General features: G+C 41.3%; 1 protein-coding gene across 1 annotated transcript in view; it reads right to left on the reverse strand.

The window, feature by feature from the left end:
• Window positions 1-15762, reverse strand: part of LOC311312903 (FERM and PDZ domain-containing protein 4-like) — a gene marked incomplete at both ends in the record, with an annotated part of 35582 nt that extends 19820 nt beyond the window's left edge. The window contains one exon of the mRNA XM_084442911.1: window positions 15722-15762. Coding sequence (XP_084299037.1) covers window positions 15722-15762 — 41 coding nt within the window. The remainder of the gene's footprint in view (window positions 1-15721) is intronic.
• Between the last annotated feature and the right edge of the window lie 7533 nt (window positions 15763-23295).

Below are 23295 nucleotides of genomic sequence, written 5' to 3' on the forward strand. Positions count from 1 at the left end.
GCTGCTCTAGAAACTCCTGTTCAACAGTGCTGATAATAGTGGGGCTGGGTCCTCTAAAGGGGCTGGTTGGACAAGATCAGTTCTCCCCCTGGGGAGAGAGAGAGCTCCAGAGATAACCAGTGGCCATAAGCATAAGTATGAGTCAGTCCTGGAAGGTCTACTTTCCCTGTTTAATGTGAAAACAGAAACAACTCACAGATGTTAAAGTTAGACCTATATGTCATCCACAATTGTAAAGTAGCTGAGTCTGTAATGCTGCCTGAGCACAGGAAAACTGCCAGAATAAGATACGGATGGAGAATAATAAGCAATGAAACTATGGCACTCCTGGGAAGGTCGCAGTCTCTGTTGCTATGGCAATGAAGGTCAGCAGAGTTCAGACTGCTTCATAATCCAAGTTGAAACTCGCAACTCATGACCCCAACCACATTTGATTGGAGGGACTCACGCATACATCTTAATATTTTTGTTTGTAGAGGAGAAAACATTATCATTGCCTGTAATTGGCTCTAGTGTCAATGATTATTCAATGGCACTGGACCGTAGGAGTACTCGTTATTTTATGTAGTCTGGAGGCATAAAGTATCACTTTCAATTATACAAGCCGCATGATAAATCTCATCCTACCTTCACCACATTCCCTCCCCCAACCCCCCCCCCCCCCTCTCCTCTAATCTTGCCCTTTAAAGTATCACAAGAGTATACAGTATCCAGCAGATGGATTAGGTGTTAATGAAGTCTCTGCCTTTCTTACTTGGTTTTGTAGGTGGTAGAAGCTGCGCCCAGCCAGAGTACTCGAGCCTACAGGCCCTCAGCTCTGTGTGAATAATTCACAGGACCAATCTCCATGAGTAAGGCCTGTGTAGTGAAACTAAACCCAGACACTGGCACCCACATCACTCCCGTTACCAGTATTGAAGGTTAAGTGGTTGTCTATCATTAGGTATCTAACAAGGGACAATATTTATATATGGCATTAGAATGGCATGTCGTAATAAAAAGACTATGAAACCACTGAAAAACCATAGAATTGAAATCCATCAGTATCTGCACAGCATCATCAACATTATATAATTTACCTGAAGGACAAAAGAGACTTACTGTATGGCTAAATAGTTTCAGGAGTGTGATGAAATGTTTTCAGCTGTGCAGAGAGATTATAGCATAACTGTTCTACTATGGTCTACCACTCGATTACAGTTTATTTGTTGATGAAAGACATTTCTTCACACGCTCTCTTTCTCTCTCATCCCTGGGCGGCATATGGACAGTGGACACACACACACCAATTTCCGTATGCTGTAGTATGCAGTAAAATCCCCAGTTTAGCCCCAATGACAACAGCAGTGCTGACCTCTGGGGGTTGTCTGGTCTGTGCTGACATGGAACACAGAGTCAGTGACAGTCAACTGCTGCTGTCTGTCGTCCCTTCTGTCAAATACTGACCTCCCTTCTGTCAAACACTGACCTAAACTGAGAGTCATGGAAATAGCTTTGAAACATTAGTGAGACTGGTTAGGGATGGGGAATATGTTATGAATGCATGGCGTGTCTTTTGAACAGGGAGGTTTATGAAGGGGGAAGTGATGTCATGTCATTCTGTTAAGATGTCTAATCTGTTGACAAACAGCAAATGAGGTGACTGTCTGACCCTTCTGAAGGCTGGAGAATGCAGTGCAGGGGGGGTGAGAAAGACAGAGAGAGAGAGAGAGAGAGAGAGAGAGAGAGAGAGAGGGGGGGGGGAAAGAGTGCAGTGCAGAGAGGTGGGGGAGAGAGAAAGTGAGGGTGCACATGAGAGAGACAGAGGGAGAGAGAGAGTGGTCAACAGGTATATTTGAAAGTATATATCATAAACCTCTCAGACTGAGAGTCAGTTTGCCAATCTATATCCTAAGCTCTCATAGACAGAGAGTCAGTTTGCCAATCTATATCCTAAAGCTCTCATAGACTGAGAGTCAATTTGAAAATCTAATCTATCCTAAAGCTCTCAGACTGACTCTGTTTGGTTGTTCTGTCTCTGAAATCTTGGACATCTGACCTCTGTTTAACCAGGCTAGCTAGCATCTATCAAATCCTACTCAATAATAACAACAACAACAACAACAATAATAATACCCTTTTTAAAGCACTTTTCAGGGTTGCAAAGTGCTTCACAAGCAAAATAAAACAAAATAACAAAAATACACTGCAAGACAAAAATAGCAGCACTAACCATAAAATACGTCAGAAGGGAAGAAAGCAATGTGATTAAAATAAAACTACTATTGTCTGACATAAATAAAATGAATGAAAAAAGCCTTTACATAAAATGATTTTTGAGAAGAGACAGATTTAGCTTCCACAACTGAGGGGCAGCAAAAGCCCTGACCCCTTTTGTGATAAGGCATGTTTTCAGAATAACCAGGAGAGCCCTACCCGAGGATCTCAGGCTACACTCAGGTTCATAGGAGACTTACAGGCCTGAAATGACTCGGAGCCAGACAATGGTGTGTGTGTGTAAGGGGGAGGGGGGGGGGCTCTTTGTCAACTGAGGGGCATCATATGGGTGTGAACCCTGTACATTGCATGTAAGAAACACACCCAACACAACCAGAGATTGTACAGACCAAAAGCACTGTGTCTGTTAACAGTTGACTTCTATACTTTAGTAATGGTATTAGATATTGCCTCTGGGCAATAGAGTCATTTTTGCCACTATTTCAAAACAGCTGAAATCTGAATTTCTGTATTTGTCATTGTAAGTGCTAAAATTGTTGCCATGGGCAACAGCACTATGGCAGGCAGCTCTCGTCCACGGCTGTAGAGGATGCTTTTCTTGGTGCTTAATCTCCTCTGGCCGGAAACCGTCATCTGGGAACTAACCCACACACAAAGGCCTTAAGTTGTGTTTATAATGTGGTTGAAATCCTGCTGGCTCGAATCAGAGTCTACCTGTTACCCCCTCCTCCACCCCCTCGCCCTGCATATAGTCTAGCATTTCTGCTGCACCACTTCCAGGAAATGGCTGGGCACTGCACCAATTATAATGTTCTAACATCCCCCAAACAAACCAATCAATGCCTTCCATTGCACCATTCACTGTAATAAAAAGCACTATCCCATCGAAATTGGTACAGGCTCTTGGGAAGCTAAAATGATGCAGTGAGTTTTATTTAAGAGGTGCACATGCGCACGCACCCACACACACACACACACACACACACACACACAATTCAGTATGAAAGAGGCCCACAAATCTCTTCAGCCATATTGCCCAGGGACAGAGGTAACACACTCTGCTGAGATGAGACAACTAAAGGGCCCTAGGGAGTGCAGACCTCTGCCCATGATGCATGTCGTCAGCATGCGCAGTGACGATACTTAGAGGCGGCAAATACAATTGCACCCATGGTAATGCACCTCCCTCCCTTAAAGAATGGCCATTCTTGGCCAGGTCGCTCTTGAAAAAGTGATTTTAATCTCAATGGGTCTAAACCTGGCTTAAAAATGCCCTCCCTGACAATCTAATGGCACCACAGACTCTGGGTTCTTTTAAGACTGCTTTTTTGTGACAGGGCCAGATTTTTAATTAATTTACATTTTGGCTCAGTTTTGCCCAGCATTAGTGCGTTCTATTGTCCACATTAGCTAGCTAGATTATGAACAATAGCCAAACCAAGCATTCAGACGGGACTTTCCAAACACAACATGTCCACTATGTTCTGGGGGGGAGGTGGGCATATAATGGAATAAATGGCCGATTACTGATTGCCCAAACAAGTATCTAGCACAGGGGTCGGCAACCTTTACTATCAAAAGAGCCATTTTTGGCCGAAAAAATGAATACAAAATCTGACTGGAGCCGCAAAACATATTTGAGCTTAAAATGATAGTAATGCTTCCCCTTAGATTTTTTTTCAGGCATGGTGGTATATGTACCCAGGGGGGACACATAAAGGGGGGGAGTGGTGTCTGGGGGTCCAAGGGGGAAATTGTGAGCCCCAAACACTACATTTCCTACATTCTGGTGAATTTCTATGCAGTCTGCTGCTATCTAACCTGACGCAGTTTGCTTTGCATAATCCTCTGGGAAATCTCCTTTGGTATTGCTTGGAAAAGGGCAGACACTTTCAAAATTACTTGGCAGGTGACTGGATGAACCATCTGTGTATCACCATCTATCACGCGCTAACTTCAACCGCTCCTCACTGTCGTCACACTTAAACCCACCCTGCCTGTTTGTATTTCAAATTCCTCACAACCAACGCTGATTGGCGAGATTGTTTTCTGATCTGGCACAAACGGATCTTTATGGAGAGTATCCAGACTGATTTGCGAAAGAAATAGAATGTGAGCTCACAACATAATGTTGAATGCCAACATTACCATTTATTTTAGTAATAAATACATGTATTTAATAGTAATACAGTATATGTATTTAGTTATTAATTTCCATATAATGTTTGTCAAAGCCACTGAGCCACTGTAGAGGGGCTCCAGAGCAGCAGGTTGCAGACCCCTGATCTAGCAGATAAATTGATTGGATGAGCTAAGCTGGAGTGATAGCAGATGTACAGTATTTAGTTGTCCATAGTGCTCCAACTGGTATCACAACTAGTATTTTATAATTAATGACTGTTACTATTCTGCTTGTTATTACTCTGCTTTGTTGCCTCCACACCTGGCAACCGCCAGGGCGGAGGGTATATTTTCACTCGGGTGTGTTATTTCGTATTCAGTATTATCCTTTGTGTTTTAGTACAATAATGGCTGACTAAAAATACAAGTTTGGTCACATCAAAAATGTATGCTTTTCTCCTTTTTTTTGTGTGTGTTGTGGATAAAAGCGTCTAAATGTATATATTCACTGTAGGATTATTAATACATCACTAATATAATGTACAATAATCATTCATGTGTAAAGAAATATCTGGCAACGATGGGACTCGAACCGAGAACCTTTGATTCAACTTTACTCTCATATAAATGTGACAGGTTGGGCACTAGCCTCTCCTAACCAGCCATCCCTACTGGGTCCTAGCGCCCACCTGTCACATAATGTAAATACTGTATATATATGTTTCCTGTTTTCTTAATGTCTTTGCGATTGTTTCAGCACTTTGAGATTGTCTGACAAGTATTTAATTGTGAAGTATAGTAGGACCCCACTTATCCGAACCCAACGGGACCAACAGGACCGAAGATTGAAATGCAAGTAGGCCTACAGTACTGTAATGAAAATCCCACCAGTAACCAGATAGAAGGCTCAAAGAAAAAGAAAATTATTTTAAGCCTGTCCGGTAGACCGGGAGGTTCGGATCTCTGAAGTTCGGTTGAGTGGGGTCCTACTGTACCCGTATGTGCTGGTCTTGTCTATCTGGCAGTGTCAATGAAAGTGAAGCGAAGTTTGTTTGATTGACTCTGACACCAATGAGAGGCTTATCCCACAAATCTACATTCTGTGAGCCAGACTACGCACATGCCAACCAAACTATCAAGACAGTCTCCTCATGAGGCCAGACAGTCCCCTACTGTAATTTTGAAGGAGGCTAATAAGGGTTTTTTACATCATGTTCCCTAACAATGCTATCATAAAGTATTATATCCACCATGTCTTTCCATAGATGTCATAATTCAGTGCATTAAACCTCAACTTCAATCTCTTCCGCTTCAAAGTTTTCTATCGGATATGAACCCAACGCAGTGATGAAACCTGGCCCTAAGGCAATGGCCTAGCTTGGAATCCTCATGTAACTTCTTGTGCTATTCATCGCTTTTGTGCAAAAGCTCCAAAGGAGCAGGACAACATGAATGAACTCTCTCTTCTAACCAGCTATGGTAGATGACAACATGATTGACCTCTCTCTTTTAAGCAGGGCCTTTTCTAAAACACACAAAATGTGAGAATTGTAAATTAACACATGCCCGTCCATACTTCCTCCATTTTCATACTTTTCACAAACCAGATGCCAGAGCTTTTACCTTATTCTTTAGCATGTGTCTTTAGTAGTAATTATTTGTATGTCAGCATTGACAACATCCACCCCAATCTTGGCCTCGCTCCACTGGCTCCCAGTGCGTTTTAGAATTGATTTCAAGATTTTGTTGTTTGTTTTTAAAGCTCTAAATGGAATAGCACCTCAGTATCTTTCTGAACTCCTGCACTTTGATGCCCCAGCTAGAGAACTGAGATCCTCTAATCAGCTGCTGCTGGCTGTCCCAAAGACTCGGCTGAAGACTAGAGGTGACCGAGCCTTTGGGGGCCCCTATGCTCTGGAACAGTCTGCCCTGGCACATTAGGTCTGCCCAGACCGTATCGATTTTTAAGCCTTCTTTGAAGACTCCCAGGCCTTCAACTCAGGCTGAGCTGGACACCCGATGGCCCCTGTATTGTACTGTATTTTATATTGCTTATTGTGTATGGTGTATTGTAGTGTTCTGTTTCGTGCTGTGCTGTGTTTTGTTGCTCTGAAGCTATACAGCACTTTGCTCAACCTCGGTTGTTTTAAATGTGCTTTATAAATAAAATTTGAGTTGAGTTGAGTATATCTCTAGAGTGAGTATATCTTACTAGTTAACTAACAGTAACAGTTGAAATAAAAACATTGCACACACACATACATTGTACACACACTGTATACACACATTGCACACTATTGTATTTTGCACTGTCCTTATTACTTTAAATTAGCTATGCTTACTTTTGCTATTTTTTGTACCTTTTACAACATCTGATTGCATTTTTCAAACATGTAGCCTATGTGAAACTTCAACTCTAGTCCCAGTCCCCGCTGAGGCCTACTGTAGTCCGGATGATAGAAATGTCCAATTTGATTATGTTTATTGACATTCATCTTCTACGGGGACTCTAAAGTTTCAGACAGAACATCCAATAAAAAATTGGCTTGCTGGATTAATGGCCTGTTGGTAGAATGATGGTTTGTCATTTTGGAACTATTCATAAAATAATACATAGGCATTGTGCACATGTAACCATATAGATTTGAATTATGAATGCTGCCTTTAGTAAATTGAATGTTACTACTCTTTAATTACTTTTTAGTAAGCTTACTAGCCAACATTATTGTAATTGAAAAGCCCATCAGACTACCAGACAGCTACTGACAGATAATGACAGCTAGTCCAGTGGGGGAGTGGTTGGGGGTGGAATTAATCAGCTATTGTTCCCACCCATTACCTGGCCATGAGAAGTGTGAACAGCTCTGAATCTTTGAAGCTCTTTTTCTCTGATTAGTAATTTCAGGTGTACAGTACCAACATTTACAGAAGCATATTTAAATATTTTCAGATTCCAATGCATAGCTTACCATTTTAAAGCTTACAATATGCATGGCATACCATTTGAAAGCTTACAATTTACACTTTCATAATATGTAAAAGCTGAAAAATGACCTTGGCAGACATCAGGACAAAACCTCCAGTGGAGGTCACAATTAGCCTCTGGTTTATACTGCAAATTACAGCAATGCTCATAAATGTGCACTGTCCCTGTAAAAATAAAATCAGAAATTAAATGAAGTATACTGTAACCTAGGTATGAATAAAATACTGTGGCTCAACTAAGGTTTGAGGAGTACACAAAAGTACAGTATAGTGAACCCTTTGCAAATCTTTTCATGTGCTTCATTCATCAGGAGCCAGATGCCCACAACATTGGCTTTCCACAAGGTGCTATCGCTGCTGCTCATCCTGCTCAATAGCAAACCCTCCACGCTTAACCATCCTATTATTGGCTAGCTAGCTGAGTCTCATGACTCACAAGTAGTCACAACTGATCCATGCAGATTTCCATCCAAAAAGGCTGTAGTCCATGTAGTTATTTTTTCCCCAGTCATCGTGTTGTTCAGGCAATTCTTTCAAACTAGAAAAACAACATTTTGTTTTACAGGAAATAGTCAAAACCACATTATTCAGTCATCTAAGAGCTCAGCACATTTACAGTAGCACTAGAGTGATGTAATTGCTTCAAAAATCAAAGCTGGGACATGTGCTTCTGTCTGTTAGCTGGGACATCTTAGGCATGTTCCATTTGCCATACTGAAACACTATCCTACTGTACCAACTTGGAATTAAGCTCACTGTCAGCTGAGAGGAATTCTCTGTGGTGGTGCAACACCAAAATCATAGGCTGCATTATCAATAAAGTGACAGAACAGGGACAGAATGTTCTGATGCTGGTGCATGGAGAGGAGCAGCATGGTAACAGTGCTGAGTGTAACTGTAACAAGGTCAGAATGTTCTGATGCTGGTGCATGGAGAGGAGCAGCATGGTAACCGTGCTGAGTGTTACTGTAACAGGGACAGAATGCTCTGATGCTGGTGCATGGAGAGGAGCAGCACAGGAACAGGACTGAGTGTGGAGAGACACACAACGGGAGCACATCTGACTTCATCTGAGGGAACAGGCCTAAACCACCCAAAAGTTCCCTCGGGTCCTCTAGCCCTGAGCTTTTAATGGTCCCTAGAGCCAGGACCAAAAGGCATGGGGAGGCAGCTTTTAGTTTGTATGCCCCCAGCCTTTGGAGCACCTTGCCAGAGGATCTGAGAATCGTGGTGATTTTTAAGCGAGATCTTAAAACATACCTTTTTAACATTGCTTTTACCACATACTGTAGTTCTTAGTTTGCAGTCTGTTTTTATTCTATTTTACACTATTTTAATTTTTAATTATTTTACTTTTGTTTCTTTTAAATCTACTGTCACTGTGTTTATATAAAGGGTCTCAAACTCAAATTGGCTTGGGCCCACTGATGGTATCGTCAACTCATAGGAGGGCCACTTCAATGTCAACTTCAAGTACTACTAACTATAAGAAAGTGCAATATTTCTGAAAATGTAATTTTTCATTTCCATAACTAGACTCACAAATCAGTCTCTAAATGTTGCGAGACTATTCCGTAACAAACATTTTCATCATACAAATTCAAACCAGTTTTCATACATTTTAGTACATTTTAACAGTTCAACAGTTCAGTTAACAGAAAATCTTTTTTCCTTACTTTTATTTTATCTTGAATAGCCTACATTTGTACTTTTTTCTATTTTAGCTGCAAGATGCATCACTACTGTAAGCCTGCCCTGGACCTACACTTGAATGGGCTACATTTGTAGGCTACTATTCTATTTGTTGCCACACACTTATTTTGAAAGACTGCTGAGGCGTTAGCCCTCTCAGCTGTTTGGCTCGTTTTTTCCTCTCGTCTCCCTACGACCCATTTTTCTCCTTGTTTAGTAATGAATAATGCATTATATTCCTTTAGAACAACTTTTTTCTTACATATCAGGCAGGTAGAATTTCCATTGAACTCCACCAAAAAACTGCATTGTCCATCTTTCTTGAAACTGTCTGTGTTCCTAACGTTAGTTAATCATGAAAACAGCCTCTCGGTGGCGAGCTGCATTCCGTTCATAGTTCATAGTCGCGTGCGGATTGATTGCACCTGTGACTGTATGCAGCATTCACCTCGTTCGCTGCACACAATAACAGCATTTCGCCCCACGTTTGAGTGACTTGAATTTTGCATTGTAGGCCTGCCTGCCTGCCGGCGCCGTGTACAAGAAATTAACTTGCGGGCCGGATTACATGATATTTCTGACATCATGTCCCGGGCCGGATGGAGGGGTGGGGCGGGCCGGAAATGGCCCGCGGGCCGGGGGTTTGAGATCCCTGGTTTATGATTCATGTTTTTATCCTTCTCCTTTTATGTAAAGCACTATGTGCTACATGGATTTGTATGAATGGTGCGATATACCGTTAAATAAAATGGCATTGACATTCTGATGCGGTGTCCAACAGTATGTTCAAGACTTGTCAGTGGTAAAAATTGGATGAATGAGCTCAAGGGGCTTAAAGCAGTGGCTTCCTGATACCCTGTGACTGCAGTCATTGGAGGGTGAAGTTAGTGAGGATGTCAAAACAATTTTCTCTGATCAATGGTGACCCCTCAGTCCTGTCATCCTATCACTGACCGCTGAGGTTTGGCATCTCTTGTGCGATGGCTTGGTTTTGGCAGGACACTTTACTACTATTGTTGTTGTGTCTAGACGCTTTAAGTCATGGGCTTTCTTGCAGCGGGCAATGAAAACCGAATTGATAGAAAGAACATTATTCATTACAAACAAGTATTGGCAAAGTTATAAGCATCTTCGCAATGCCTACACTCGGTGGATCCTCACATGAAGCACTGGATTTAAAGCCATTTTAAAGCCCTTACTCACCATTGCTCTTTGTAGGCTCGGGTTGGATGGTCTGCCTTGTCCACCCACTGACTTAACCACTGGTCTATCCTATAAGGCTATTCATGGTCTACTTCCACCTTCCCTAGATCTACATCCTCCAACCAAGTATGGGAAGTTATTGTCTTCACTCCCAGGACTTATTCTCACTTAGCCAGCCCCTGAATCACATGCCCACTTTAATTTGTGAAATGAATAATGAAGTGAAACGAGATGGCAGTGTCAGGCTAATTCTTACTAACTGTGCCTAAAGTCCGTACTGAACTGGGAACCAGGGCGTTTAGGTATGCTGCTCCTTCTGCTTGGAATGAGTTGCAAAATGACCAGAATCGTCAGGAGCTGGTCTCACCGGATGCATTTAAGTGTTTTTAAATAACATGGTAGCAAGCACATCTGGCTGCAGATGGTTTGAATGTTGATTACTGTCATTTTCCTAATATTATGATTCTATAATTTGTCCATTGTTTTCGTTTTTTAATTGTTAACGAAGTTAACAATTAACGAAGAATTTCTTAGGAAGCATTTCTTCTTAAAGGACCATACTGGTCTAAATATGATGTGATCTCCTATAACTACTCACCCAACGTTTATCACATTACCGCAATCCATTTTCCGAAGTAAAGCTCACGCTAAAAGATATTTGCATTTTCACGTTTTACTTACATTTCAAAAGTTGAACGTGATGGCTTCAAAACATATTTTTAAATTGTTCGTGTTTTTTAAATTGTGCTGACAAACTCGTCCCGGTTAGTTTCAAATAATTTTCAGTAGTTATTATTTAAGCAATAATACATGAGATGCCGTTCTTTAACGTCATTAATGGTACGAGAGTGCTGCAGCAATGTATGTACGCTGTACTGGAGTACCATTAATGATGTTAAAGAACAGGCATCAAGTGTATTATTGCGATTATATAACACACCTTTATAATCAACAAAATCATTACATCTTTTTAATTTTAATTTGCTCTCAAGCTTAAGCTTACTGCTAGATTTCATCTTCAACGGAAAGTAGTTCCTTAGCGACTCTACGAGCATTCTCTCCCTGGCAACATGCTTGGGATTGCGTTCCTTACTATGGGCCTAGTTAACACTAGTTGCCGGTGTGCTGCCGGTTATAACATAACTTAATTCATCAAACTGCACGTCTAGTTCAGTCTTTATCCACCTAAGGTAGCCATGAGAAAAACAATAGCCTATGTTTCCACCACTTGTTAGCCTACTACCACCGAAACATTTTAATATGGGTTACGAAATAGCTCGCATCAACGTCTGCCGACTGTAATTAGGCTACAATAGCCTACTGTACATCGCCTGCTGAAACATCAATGCAACAAAGCACACAGTTTTCAAAGATTATTCCATTTATTTGATTTTTTAAACATAGAGAAATCTACCAATTCACCTCTCATTTGCAATCTGATATTTTGTAACGTTACCGAAACAGCTGTTGCGAGTTGTAAACATATACCGTTGTATAATTAAGCAATAAACCATTCGAGGCCGTGTGTTATAGTGATTTTATAACAGCTAGGGGGCACTGTTATAGGCACGACACGAAGCGTCTTCCTGTTTACATGGCAGCCGTTACTAGGAGCGCCGGGTAGAGAATCTAGTGTATAGGTGGATTAGAGAATATAGCTCAAGAGTTCAACGAATTTGAACGAAAATAATAGGCCTATAACATGAAAACTACTGAAAATTATTTGAAACTAACTGGGACGAGTTTGTGAGCGCAACGAGGGAACAATTTTAAAATAGGCTACGTTTTAAAGCCATCATGTTCAACTTTTGAAATGTAAGTGAAACACGAAAAATGCAAACATCTTTTAACATGAGCTTTACTTCGGAAAATGGATTGCGGTAATGTGATATACGTTGGGTGACTAGTTTAAGGAGATCAAATCATATTTAGACCGGTATGGTCCTTTCAACTATTAAACTACTTACACCGTTTCCAAAATGATTCTGGCATTCACTAATGTTCTCACATGTGTGAACTAAGAATAGAGTCTACAAATGCAGAAAAGCAGTCGTAAGTAGGCTACGGACTATTCGTGCTAAAGACGTGTTCATTTATAATGATTTGTGATTTGTGAATGATGATTTGTGAATGAATGAATGAATGAATGAATGAATATTTACTTTCGTGTCATGTCCGAGGACCCATCCCTTACGGGATTATAAGACACCATAAACAGTAAACAATAATTAACTATATCACATACACTTCTCACGGTTTGTAAGCTATGCAATGTATACCAAACAATAACAGAAAATTAATAAATAAAAATAACAGTCTTTCGTGAAAATCCTAAATAAATGCATCACATATAAGTTATCTTTGTTCGTTTGTCCCAAGCTTTCTCTAAATATTCTGCAAGTGCAAATACCCTATGATCAAACATCCATTTTAGTCTCTCTGCATCGCTCAACCACATCAAATCAATATTTTTACATCTCTCAAATAATTTTTGACGCAACTCATGATATAAGGGGCAATAAAACACAAAATGGAACTCATTCTCAATATAAATATTACAGTAGATACAAATGCGCTCTTCTTCTGTAACCCCCCGGTAACGTCCAGTTTCAAGGTGCAGGTGCAAGATCCCAGAGCGAAGTTGGGCACATAATGCTCTTTGTCTTTTGGATAATGTAGCACAAACATATTTTTCATTTCCATACCACCCTTTTATCATACTAAACGTTCTTAATTTCGGCTTATATAGTATATCCCGTGACCATTTTATCTGATGTGTATTAGACAAAGCTTCCTTAACCAAAGAGATATTCACCGTATTTACATTTTGGAAAAGGTCAGATGCTCCTATTTGTCCTAGTATGTCCTCTATCTCACTTGTGTTTACTTCAAATCCACAGTACAGTATAACATTATAGGAATGCAATACAATAATACTCTATCATATTTTATAATAATGGAAAGTGAGAGTGTTGTCTTTCCAATAGTATCCCCAATGAGCCAGGTCCAACTGTATGCCCTTCTCTGGATACAGCGGTAACTGAGCGAGTAGGCCAATATCATCCCATGCATGATCCTGCTAAATATGACAGGTGGAGTCCGGTCATTAGATTTTCATTTGAGCATGCCGTGTTGACAGCTGTGTATTTTATAGCCTATATTTTTGTATAATATTGTATAATGTATTCTATCACTTTGACATTTTTCACTGGTCTGTCTCACTATGTTTATGCACCAAGGCAAATTCCTCATAGGAGGAAGTCTACTTGGCTAAATAAAAATCTGATTTTGATTGCTTAGGCTGGATTAGACCCGCAGTCCTCTGACTCGCCAATGCATCTGACACAACCCTACCTAAACCATTATGCTATCAAAAAGTTGTCGAGTGACATGTGCGCAAATCCTGTAGTTGCATGTCCTTATATGGGCCAAGCGGGGAGTTTACCCATGCTAATTGGGGTGTACAGCCACACGCATTTAATTTTCGAAACCATGGGATTCATCATTATGAGAAGGCAGGTGCAAGCTCATCCAGCTGTTTACAAACACATTGAGAGTCAGATGGGAGCTTTCTGTAGGAACGTTCTTGGGAAGATATTGGTGAATGAGACCCATTGAGACTCCAGTCCTAGTTACAATAAAGGTTAAAAACAAACATGCTGGGAAGTGTGGAAGCAAGGCAGGTCACTATTCACCAGAGCTGTGGACTAAATAAAAAAAAGATTTGCAACTCGACTTGGACTTTAACACCAATGACTTGTGACTTGTGACCCCAAACACAAAGATGAAAAAGTATGTTATTTAAAAAGTGTTCAAAAGTGTGCCACAAATCAATATGTTTCCTAAATCAACTAACACATATGCTATTCATTCCCAGCAAGTACCAATCTGACAGCATCAAGTTGCAGGAGATGATCATGAATTACGTTACTGTACTTAGCGCATTATTCCTGGTTTAGGACTTGAAACTCAAAGTTTATGACTCAGGACTTGACTTGGGACTTGTCATTCTTGACCTGGGACTCGACTCGAGACTTGCCTGTCTTGACTTAGGACTTGACTTGGGACTTGTCGTTCTTGACCTGGGACTTGGTGCAAAGACTTGAGACTTACTTGTGACTTGCAAAACAATGACTTGGTCCCACCTCTGCTATCCACACTATCGTACAATATAACGTCATCATTATTCAGCTTCATTCCATTGAAACTAATAATTCATAAATCAAAAGAGAAACAGGTATACAGGTATGTTGTAACACTTCATATTAAGGTCCTTGTAATAAAGGTTAGTTTATTAAGGCAATTAGGTCCTCATAATGTGTTTATTAACATTGATATATGTTAATACGACATTCATACGTGTTAATATTAGCAATATAAATGTTTATTGTTATATTATAAGACATTTCTAAGAAACTTGTTAACAGTTTATAAACTGCTTAAGAACGTTAATTAAAGCCATATTAGTTTGTTATATATACTCATTAGCTGTTAATTGCGAACTTATTATGCATGTTATTATGCATTTTGCAGGTACCAGATCTAAAGTGAGAACAGTGCCTTATAAAAGGAGAAGTAAAGGGAAAATCATGTTTAGCCCTGTTTTAAGGTTACTTATGATCATATACAATGGTTCAGATCAAAAAGTTGACAAAAATAGCACTTTTGAGAAAGTCTGATAATTGCTCTACCACCATTTAGGCCCGAGATCAAGGCATTGTGCGAGATCGGAATCAGTTCAAGCGGAAGTTTACACACGTATGTGCTGCGACTAAATAGTTCTATGCTAAATATTTCAAAAAGCCTTTCCAGATGAACTAGAATCTTACTTTATGGCGAATTATATGTCAGAACGCCAACTAACATCTCGGTGAGTGTCTTGTCTTTGAAATTGAGAGTTTAACATGTTTTTTGAATGATTTTTCACGGTGCCCACCCACATCCATTGTATGACCAAAACGGTGGTAGAGCAATTATCAGACTTTCTCAAAAGTGCTAGTTTTGTCAACTTTTTGATCTGAACCATTGTATATGATCATAAGTAACCTTAAAACAGGGCTAAACATGATTTTCCCTTAACTACTCCTTTAAGGTTAGTAAACCCTTTATTATGCACTTGTGACACTTGTGTATTTTTATGGCACAGGGGTGAATATAGCTCTTTTTTCTCCTTCACAGATTCACAAGGACCACTTCCGCCTCTGGTGCGATAAACTCCCATACATCCACCCACCCCGCTCCCCCCAGTCTCCCTGGCTCCCCTGGGCATCACACATGATGACATGCGACAGCGCGCAGACTAAGTTATCCTCATAATCCTGGAACAATAAGTGCACTTTCCACACACATTACCCCCGATCGCCCCACTACGGCGATGTAAATCCCCCTCTTTCCCTCTCCCTGCATGCCTCTGGCTGGGGTACGCAGCCCTGCTCCGCAGATGCCATCGAGAGGAGAGGCAGACAGGCGCACTCACGGCAACATCCAACACGTTACAACTCACCCCGGCAGCTTTGGCATCTTCACAAAGCTGAACACGTCCATGTGTGCAGCGGGCTGTAGTCGGGGCTACAGATCTACCGTCCGCTATTCACTACGGCGTCATTGTCACTGTCTTTAGACGGTAAATAATTCAGGGGAAAAAGCAAAGCTTCCAGAAGTCGTCTGGAGAGATCAGTCCTCCGGTCTGGCCGCCTGCACGACTGACTGATTGCTGTGTCCTCGACTCAGCAGCCCGTGGAAAAAGAGCCGGCGGTGGCGAGCTTCCCCCGCTACATCCTTCAACGCATGCCTCTGTCGGCTGGTTAAGACACCCGTCATTTAATTTCTAGCGCAGTGGACTGATGTGCAGGAGACGCGCAGAAACAACAGGCTGAGAGAGAGAGAGAGAGAGGGAGAGAGAAAGAGAGAGAGAGACGGAGAGAGAAATAGCTAGAGACTGAGAAAGAGGGAGAGAAAGCCAGTGAGAGAGTGACAGAGAGCTAGGGCATGATGAAGAGAGAGAGAGAGACGTGGAGAGAGATAGCTACATAGACTGAGAGAGATGTGGAAAGAGATAGCTACATAGACTGAGAGAGATGTGGAGAGAGATAGCTACATAGACTGAGAAAGAGGGAGAGAGAGCCAGTGAGAGGGTGTGACAGTGAGAGCTGGAGCATGATGGAGAGAGAGAGAGGGAGAGAGAGAGAGAGAGAGGACAGACAGAGCATGAGGGATAGAGAGAAAGAGTATGAGAGAGAGAGGGAGAGGGAGGAGAGAGATGGAGATGGAAAGAGGAGTGATAGGGGGTAAGGGGATTGGGAGGTGAGGAGTTGGGGAATATAGGGGCCGGCTGGGGTTGTTGGGCCACACAAGACACTTCTGATGGATGCAGCGGGTTCTTCTAAATCCCTCTGCTCCTCTGCAAAGGCCAGTCTCATCAATTCTCAGACTCACTCCATGTGTTTTCACAATACAAGGGGAATAGGAAGGAGGGGAATCCAGCGGTGCATGGGTGTTGTATCACAGAGCAATGGAGAGAGAGAGAGGCAGAGAGATAGAGGAGGAGAGGGACAGAGAGACAGAGATAGGAGAAAGACATGGAGAGGGAGACAGACAGAGAAAGACGGAGAGAGGGAGAGAGAGAGAAAGAAAGAGAGGCCGCCACAGGCAGACCTGGCTCCCTAGAGAAAAGAGACTGTGCACTGTGCAACAAAACATCGAAGTCTGTTGATATGTTAGTTAGTGTAACATTTGTAAATGTAACATTTGTAAATGTTACATTTATTTGTTCGCTTACTTCACTCATTTATATTTACATTTATATTTTAACTTTTTGTGTGATTTTTGCTTTGCTTGCGGTCAATGTAAACGTACGTTTCCCATGCCAATAAAGCCCTTTGAATTGAATTGAGAGAGAGAGACAGAGATAGAGACAGAGAGATAAGGAGGGAGACAAAGAGAGAGAGAGGTAATGTGTACAATAGATGACAATCGAGGCCACAGAGGAAGTGAGGGAGAAGCTGGATACAGTGGAGAGGAAGACGCTGGCTGTCATTCCCCTCTCATGAATCCCCCTGGAAATACCATGTCAGCCATCACTCACTACAGTACATAGACCACAACAGAAATGTCAACATTATATGGGGCCTAACATAGGTGCCACATGCACTAACCTCAGTCAGACAGTACTACTCTGGGTAAACAGACTTTTAAAGAGTGGTAGTTGAAGAGGGACTTGGGGGGGGGGGGGGGGGGGGGGGGGGCGTGGAGAAAGGTGGAGAGAGCCTGTGATTCATGGCCAATTTCCCCCATTTCCTATAAGCCCAGACCTCATATGTTCCAGGGTATATTCAGCATTCTGCTTTTAAAAGCCATATTCAATTATTGTTTGAAGAAGTTGATGATGCTGAGCATAACTAGAGAGATATTGGTGACGGCCAGTTAAATTATTCAGAACTAACGCCACACATGGTACTGTATTCTCACAGTCAGATGATGGATCACTATGTGCCTTTTATCCAATTGAGGAAGAATCACCCCACATTAATCAAAACACACAGATGAGGTTTCTCTGTCAAAAACCCCCAAGAGGCAATTTAGCTCATTATGCCCTCCTTTGAAACAGGGGTTGGATGCTACTTGGTGAACCGCAGACGCTCTGATAAAATGGACTTCTCACAGTGATAATCTATTCAGCCACTGGCTACACTGACTGGCTATACACAGGATCTACAGTTAGATACCAACCGCTTATCCCTCGTTTCGCCTTCACTAAAGATGCAATTTTATATTATTTAATTTATTTATTTTATTTCGTATTATTTTAAATCCACAGTCAAAAGATAGCATGAGACATTCACTTAAAGGAGTAGTAAAGGGAAAATGCATGTTTAGCCCTGTTTTAAGGTTACTTATGATCATATACAATGGTTCAGATCAAAACGTTGACAAAACTAGCACTTTTGAGAAAGTCTGATAATTGCTCTACCACCGTTTTGGTCATACTGGTCGGCACCTTGAAACATCATTAAAAAAAACATGTTAAACTCTCAATTTCAAAGACAAGAAACTCACTGAGGTGTTAGTTGGCGTTCTGACATATAATTCGCCATAAAGTAAGATTCTAGTTAATCTGGAAAGGCTTTTTTAAATATTTAGCATAGAACTATATAGTCACAGAACATACTTGTGTAAACTTCCGCAAACTAGGTAGCCTAGCAACATAAACAATAACAATAGCTACCGTAAGTAGTTCCGCTTCCTGAATCCCCTCTGCGGATTGATCTACACATCTACAACGGTCGCGTCAATACAAGTCAATGGATTTCATAAAATGATCAATAAAACCCAACAGGATTCATACTTTGCAGCGAATTTGATGTCAGAACACCAACGGACACCAATTACCCCCTCGGTGAGCTTCTTGTCTTTGAAATCGAGAATTTAACATGTTTTTGAATGATTTTTCAAGGTGCCCACCCACATCCATTGTATGACCTAAACGGTGGTAGAGCAATTATCAGACTTTCTCAAAAGTGCTAGTTTTGTCAACGTTTTGATCTGAACCATTGTATATGATCATAAATAACCTTAAAACAGGGATAAACATGCATTTTCCCTTTACTACTCCTTTAATAACTATGAACCACCAACATAGCAATCATCAATGCTATTACTTCAGTAATTCCCAAGGTGCAATACTAGTGCAATATACTGACTGATGTGTGAGTGTTATAGCTATTGACCCAACAGCAAAGCGGTTGCCCTGTGCCTCAGAGAGCAGCCTCAGAGAGCATGCCCAGAAGGACGTCCTTGTGACCTGTGCAGGGCTGATAGAATATTATACAGCCCCATCGATAACATGGCTCAATGTTAAAATAGAATATATGGGGATGCTCGGGCCAGGGATTTTAAAGTGATGATTTGTACAGTAACTGTTTCTCCAGGCGAGCAACAACCATTCTATATTAAAATGCCACAGCGCGTTAGCCTCTGGAGAGTGACTCAAAGTACCTCTACGAGGAGCGAGGCGTGCGCTAAAGAAAGGCCGTCGTTTCCACTCAAGTCGGGTTCAGGATTAGTTGGCTGTTCTGCTGCCGCCGTGTGATCAGTCAAACATATCCGAGCGCCACGCTTCCCATGCTGCCCGGGTGCACTGGACCCGGCAGAACTCTTGGCAGATTGAATGATCCCCTGGTTTGAGGCCTGAATGAGCATCATAACTGTGGTGTCTGTCGTCCTCCTCTCTTACCTGTGGAGGCCAAACTATGGGAGGAATGTATTGTTACTCTGTCTTTTCTGGGGCCCGGGACTCTAGGACACACAGATCAGTGAGTGGAGCGTATCTGACAAGTCTGCCTGATCAGCAGAGCGGGAGACTCAGTGTATGCTGTCCCGTTAAGTCTGTGCCCGTCTGGGCATGCGTGCCAGAGGCCGCCTAGCCTGGCAGAGGATATTAGGGTCAGGCAGAAAGGACATCCAGAGAGACTATGGCTCCGGCCTTGACCAATCAAATACTGTACATCCCCCTTCCCCACCAATCCCTCGCTTTGCTCTGACCTGAGCTATTTGAATACAGCAGATTTCAGTCAACTACTAATTACTAATTACTTACTAAGTAGTTAAATTCTGCAAGCACAGAATTTGGCTCAAGTTGTTTACCTTAGAAAGCTAAAATAATAATCGATTTGGGGCAACTTAACATTCAGAGTGATTTCAGCCTACTTTTAATGTTTACTCAAACATTTTCGAAAGTTTCATTTTTAGTCTGAACTGTTAAAACATAGTATACGTCTGTCAAGTAAAATAGGATATCTTTGCAAAGTGTATAATAGGTGTCTTGTCCGCGCGAGGTCAGAGCGTTTGCAGTACTTTATTTGCAGGAGCAGGGATATGCTCCTTCGTCAGAGCTGACAGACCACTCTGTCATCCTCACCTGGCACCGCTACCCTCTGGCCCCCAACCAGATCTGTTTGTCAGCAAACCATCACATTGAGCTGATCCTGGACACGGCCCTCTAAAACACCACCCTTCCTCACTGTCTGTGTGTGCCTGTGTGTGCCTGCGTGTGTGTGTGTGTGTCTGCGTGTGTGTGTGTGTGTGTGTGTGTGTGTGAAAGAGAGAGAGAGAAAGAGAGAGAGAGAGAAAGAGTAAACAAGAATTTGTTCTTAATGACTTGCCTGCTCAAATAAAGGTTAAATAAATAAATGCATAAAAATTAATTGTGTGTGTGCTGTAACAGAGTGGGCTTACACCAGCCCTCTACAAATCAACCTATCTCAATCACCAGCCCTCTACAAATCAACCTATCTCAATCACCAGCCCTCTACAAATCAACCTATCTCAATCACCAGCCCTCTACAAATCAACCTATCTCAATCAGCAGCTCTAACTGACAGCAGCTCAGCAGCAGCTAAACTCACAGCTTTAAGGCTGTCAATTAGAGCCGCATATTTCTGGGCCCCAGTAGCGGATAGGAGGAGAGAGTTGTGACACGGAAGAGAGAGCAGAATGTTTGGATTGTATCCCAAGACGGCAAACTGAATCAGTGCACAGTGAACAGTGCTGAAAATAATAATAGTCTCAGGAACTGAGTACTTTTTCCTTTTTTTACAGTGCAAGAGAGAGTCAGTGTATATACATATATATATATATATATATATATATATATATATATATATATACAGTATATTGTAGATGCATATGTATGTGTGCGTGTGTGTTTGTGTGGGTGCGTGAGAGAGACAGAGAGATAAATAGAGACTTAGAGTAGTGTGTGTGTGTGTGGTGGAGAGAGAGAGCAGATTAGAAACAGAGAGTAGTGTGTGTGTGGTGTGTGTGTGTGTGTGTGTGTGTGTGTGCCTATCTGTCTGCGTTCTACTTCAATAACTCAACCCATCCAATCCGTTAACGTCATACTGATTATTTCATGCCATTGCTGATTTATTCACCAAATTAAATAGCATTTGCACAACGTTACATCTGTATGGTGTGTTGTCATGAATGATTTATGACTAATTGAGATAAGAGAAATAACACCTGGTTAAGTGTTTGAATTTTTTCCTCTCTCCTTTTTTTTTTTAGAAAGCCATGACCTTTGATTCAGTTTAATGCACCTCCATATTTACAGCATAAACCTAGTGGGTTTCATCAAAGACAAATAAACCTAAATAAATGATCAGAACTCAGAACTGGTAAGACTGTTTGGTACTGTTGATTAGTTGACCTAATCTATTTGCATAACCCAGAGGAAACTGCAATCACACCACCAATCACTGCAATCTGGGTTACACTCTCTTCAAACATCCCATTACACTGTACCTTTTAGCTTTTGAATAAATAAAAAAACAAATGTGTGAAGTTATGGTACAAAAGGAAAATTATGATATAACATAATGCACATACTGTGTCCAGGAGTGAATTTATTCCAAGGTTAATCCACAATCTGGAGAATGCTTTGAAACACGTGGATCTTCCCTGACAACAGAATTAATCACCTACAGCATGAACTGTAGTGAAGTGTTTACATTTCTGCGAGTTGTGAGTTTTACATGTAATCAAACCAATCACCTGCTTATCAGATGCTATTGATACCACAGCGCAATCACCCGCTCCACTGGGCATGTGTAAATCAGCAATTATCCACTGATCAAGATACAAATGACGGCCAATTATAGAACAACAGCACATGTGTGACTTCTCAGTTCTACTCACTGAATGACTGTGAAGACTCCAAGTTCATTGTGGTCTTGGTCCATGGCTGCTGACAGGCCTTGCAATATGTCCACCCCTGTCTTCGTCTGTCCTGTCCTCGCACACCGTTCTCAGGGATGTTCAGCCCTTTCACCAGGGTCCAGAGTCTCCGCTCCACGCTTGAGTGGGGAGTTACCATAGGCGACTGAGATGGCCTGACTAAGCCGTTTGGCTATTATCACATACTCTGGCTCTGTCCGTGTCAGGGAGCCATGCCCCGGGGGGAGAGACTGGACTCGTCTGTTCTGCCTCAGTAATGAAATAACATCAGGTTCCGGGCCAGTGCATCAGAAAGCACGGAGGATCAATGGTGAGCAGCTGGACTCCAATGGGTGGCTATGCTGGTGCAGGGACTCTTCACTGAGGAAAAAAACACTGATAAAAATGTAGTCGGTAAACATTCCCTAGAGTCCTCTTTATGTAGCTGTATGATGGGAGTGACTGGATCACAAGATAAATAGGTATTTTTTGGAGCATTAATTGAATATCTATACTTACTACAGAGGCAAAAGTTAAAGATTTATCTTAATCAAATCCTTAGGTCAAAGTGTGAAAAAGTGTTACGACAGTACAAACATAATATTGAAATCATGATTAAATCATAAATCTAGTCCATATCTGATTAAATCATAAATCTAGTCCATATCAAGGTTTTTGGCAATGGATGTTTGATACACTACCTGATCAAACTGCACAATCATGGACTGCGAGGCAGATGGAAGTGTCTACAGATGTTTACACCGGCAAGCACAATGCTGCCATGAAGGCTTTGGTATCTGTTTGATGCATGAATATTAAATGATCACAAGATTAATTTATGAATGAGTCTGTCAATGCTGTGATGCTTTAAGAGCTTGTAATTGAAGAAGATTCTATTTTTTTCTTTCATTGCAACTGTTCACATCACATATAACATGGGGTACTGCAAGCTATATTGAGCTGGCTGAAAAACACTATTAGCTACCTACAGTATTTCTGGGACAAGCTGATTCTGTCGTCTGGTACTGTAAGCATGGTTGGATAAAATGATAAGGTATAATAAGATATATTATTTCCATCCAGCTTAATTGTATACTTATAGAAAGGGTACTTATGCAATTTGTGTTAATTTGTAAAATTCACATTTTTGTAACTTGTAAATTTGTAATTTTCGGTAATTGAGTATTAGAGTTTATCTGTAGCATAATCTTGGAGCCGGCACCAGCATTTCACTGTGACACCGGACATTACATGTGACAAATAAAAATAATCTTGAATCTTGAATTTCTATAAGATATAGATAAGTATAAGATGTATTACAAGATGGATGTTGGTGAGTGAACGTGAAGCTAATAAGTAAATGGC

Source organism: Borostomias antarcticus, assembly GCF_949987555.1.
Source record: "Borostomias antarcticus genome assembly, chromosome: 9".
In the NCBI taxonomy this organism is placed as follows: domain Eukaryota; kingdom Metazoa; phylum Chordata; class Actinopteri; order Stomiiformes; family Stomiidae; genus Borostomias; species Borostomias antarcticus.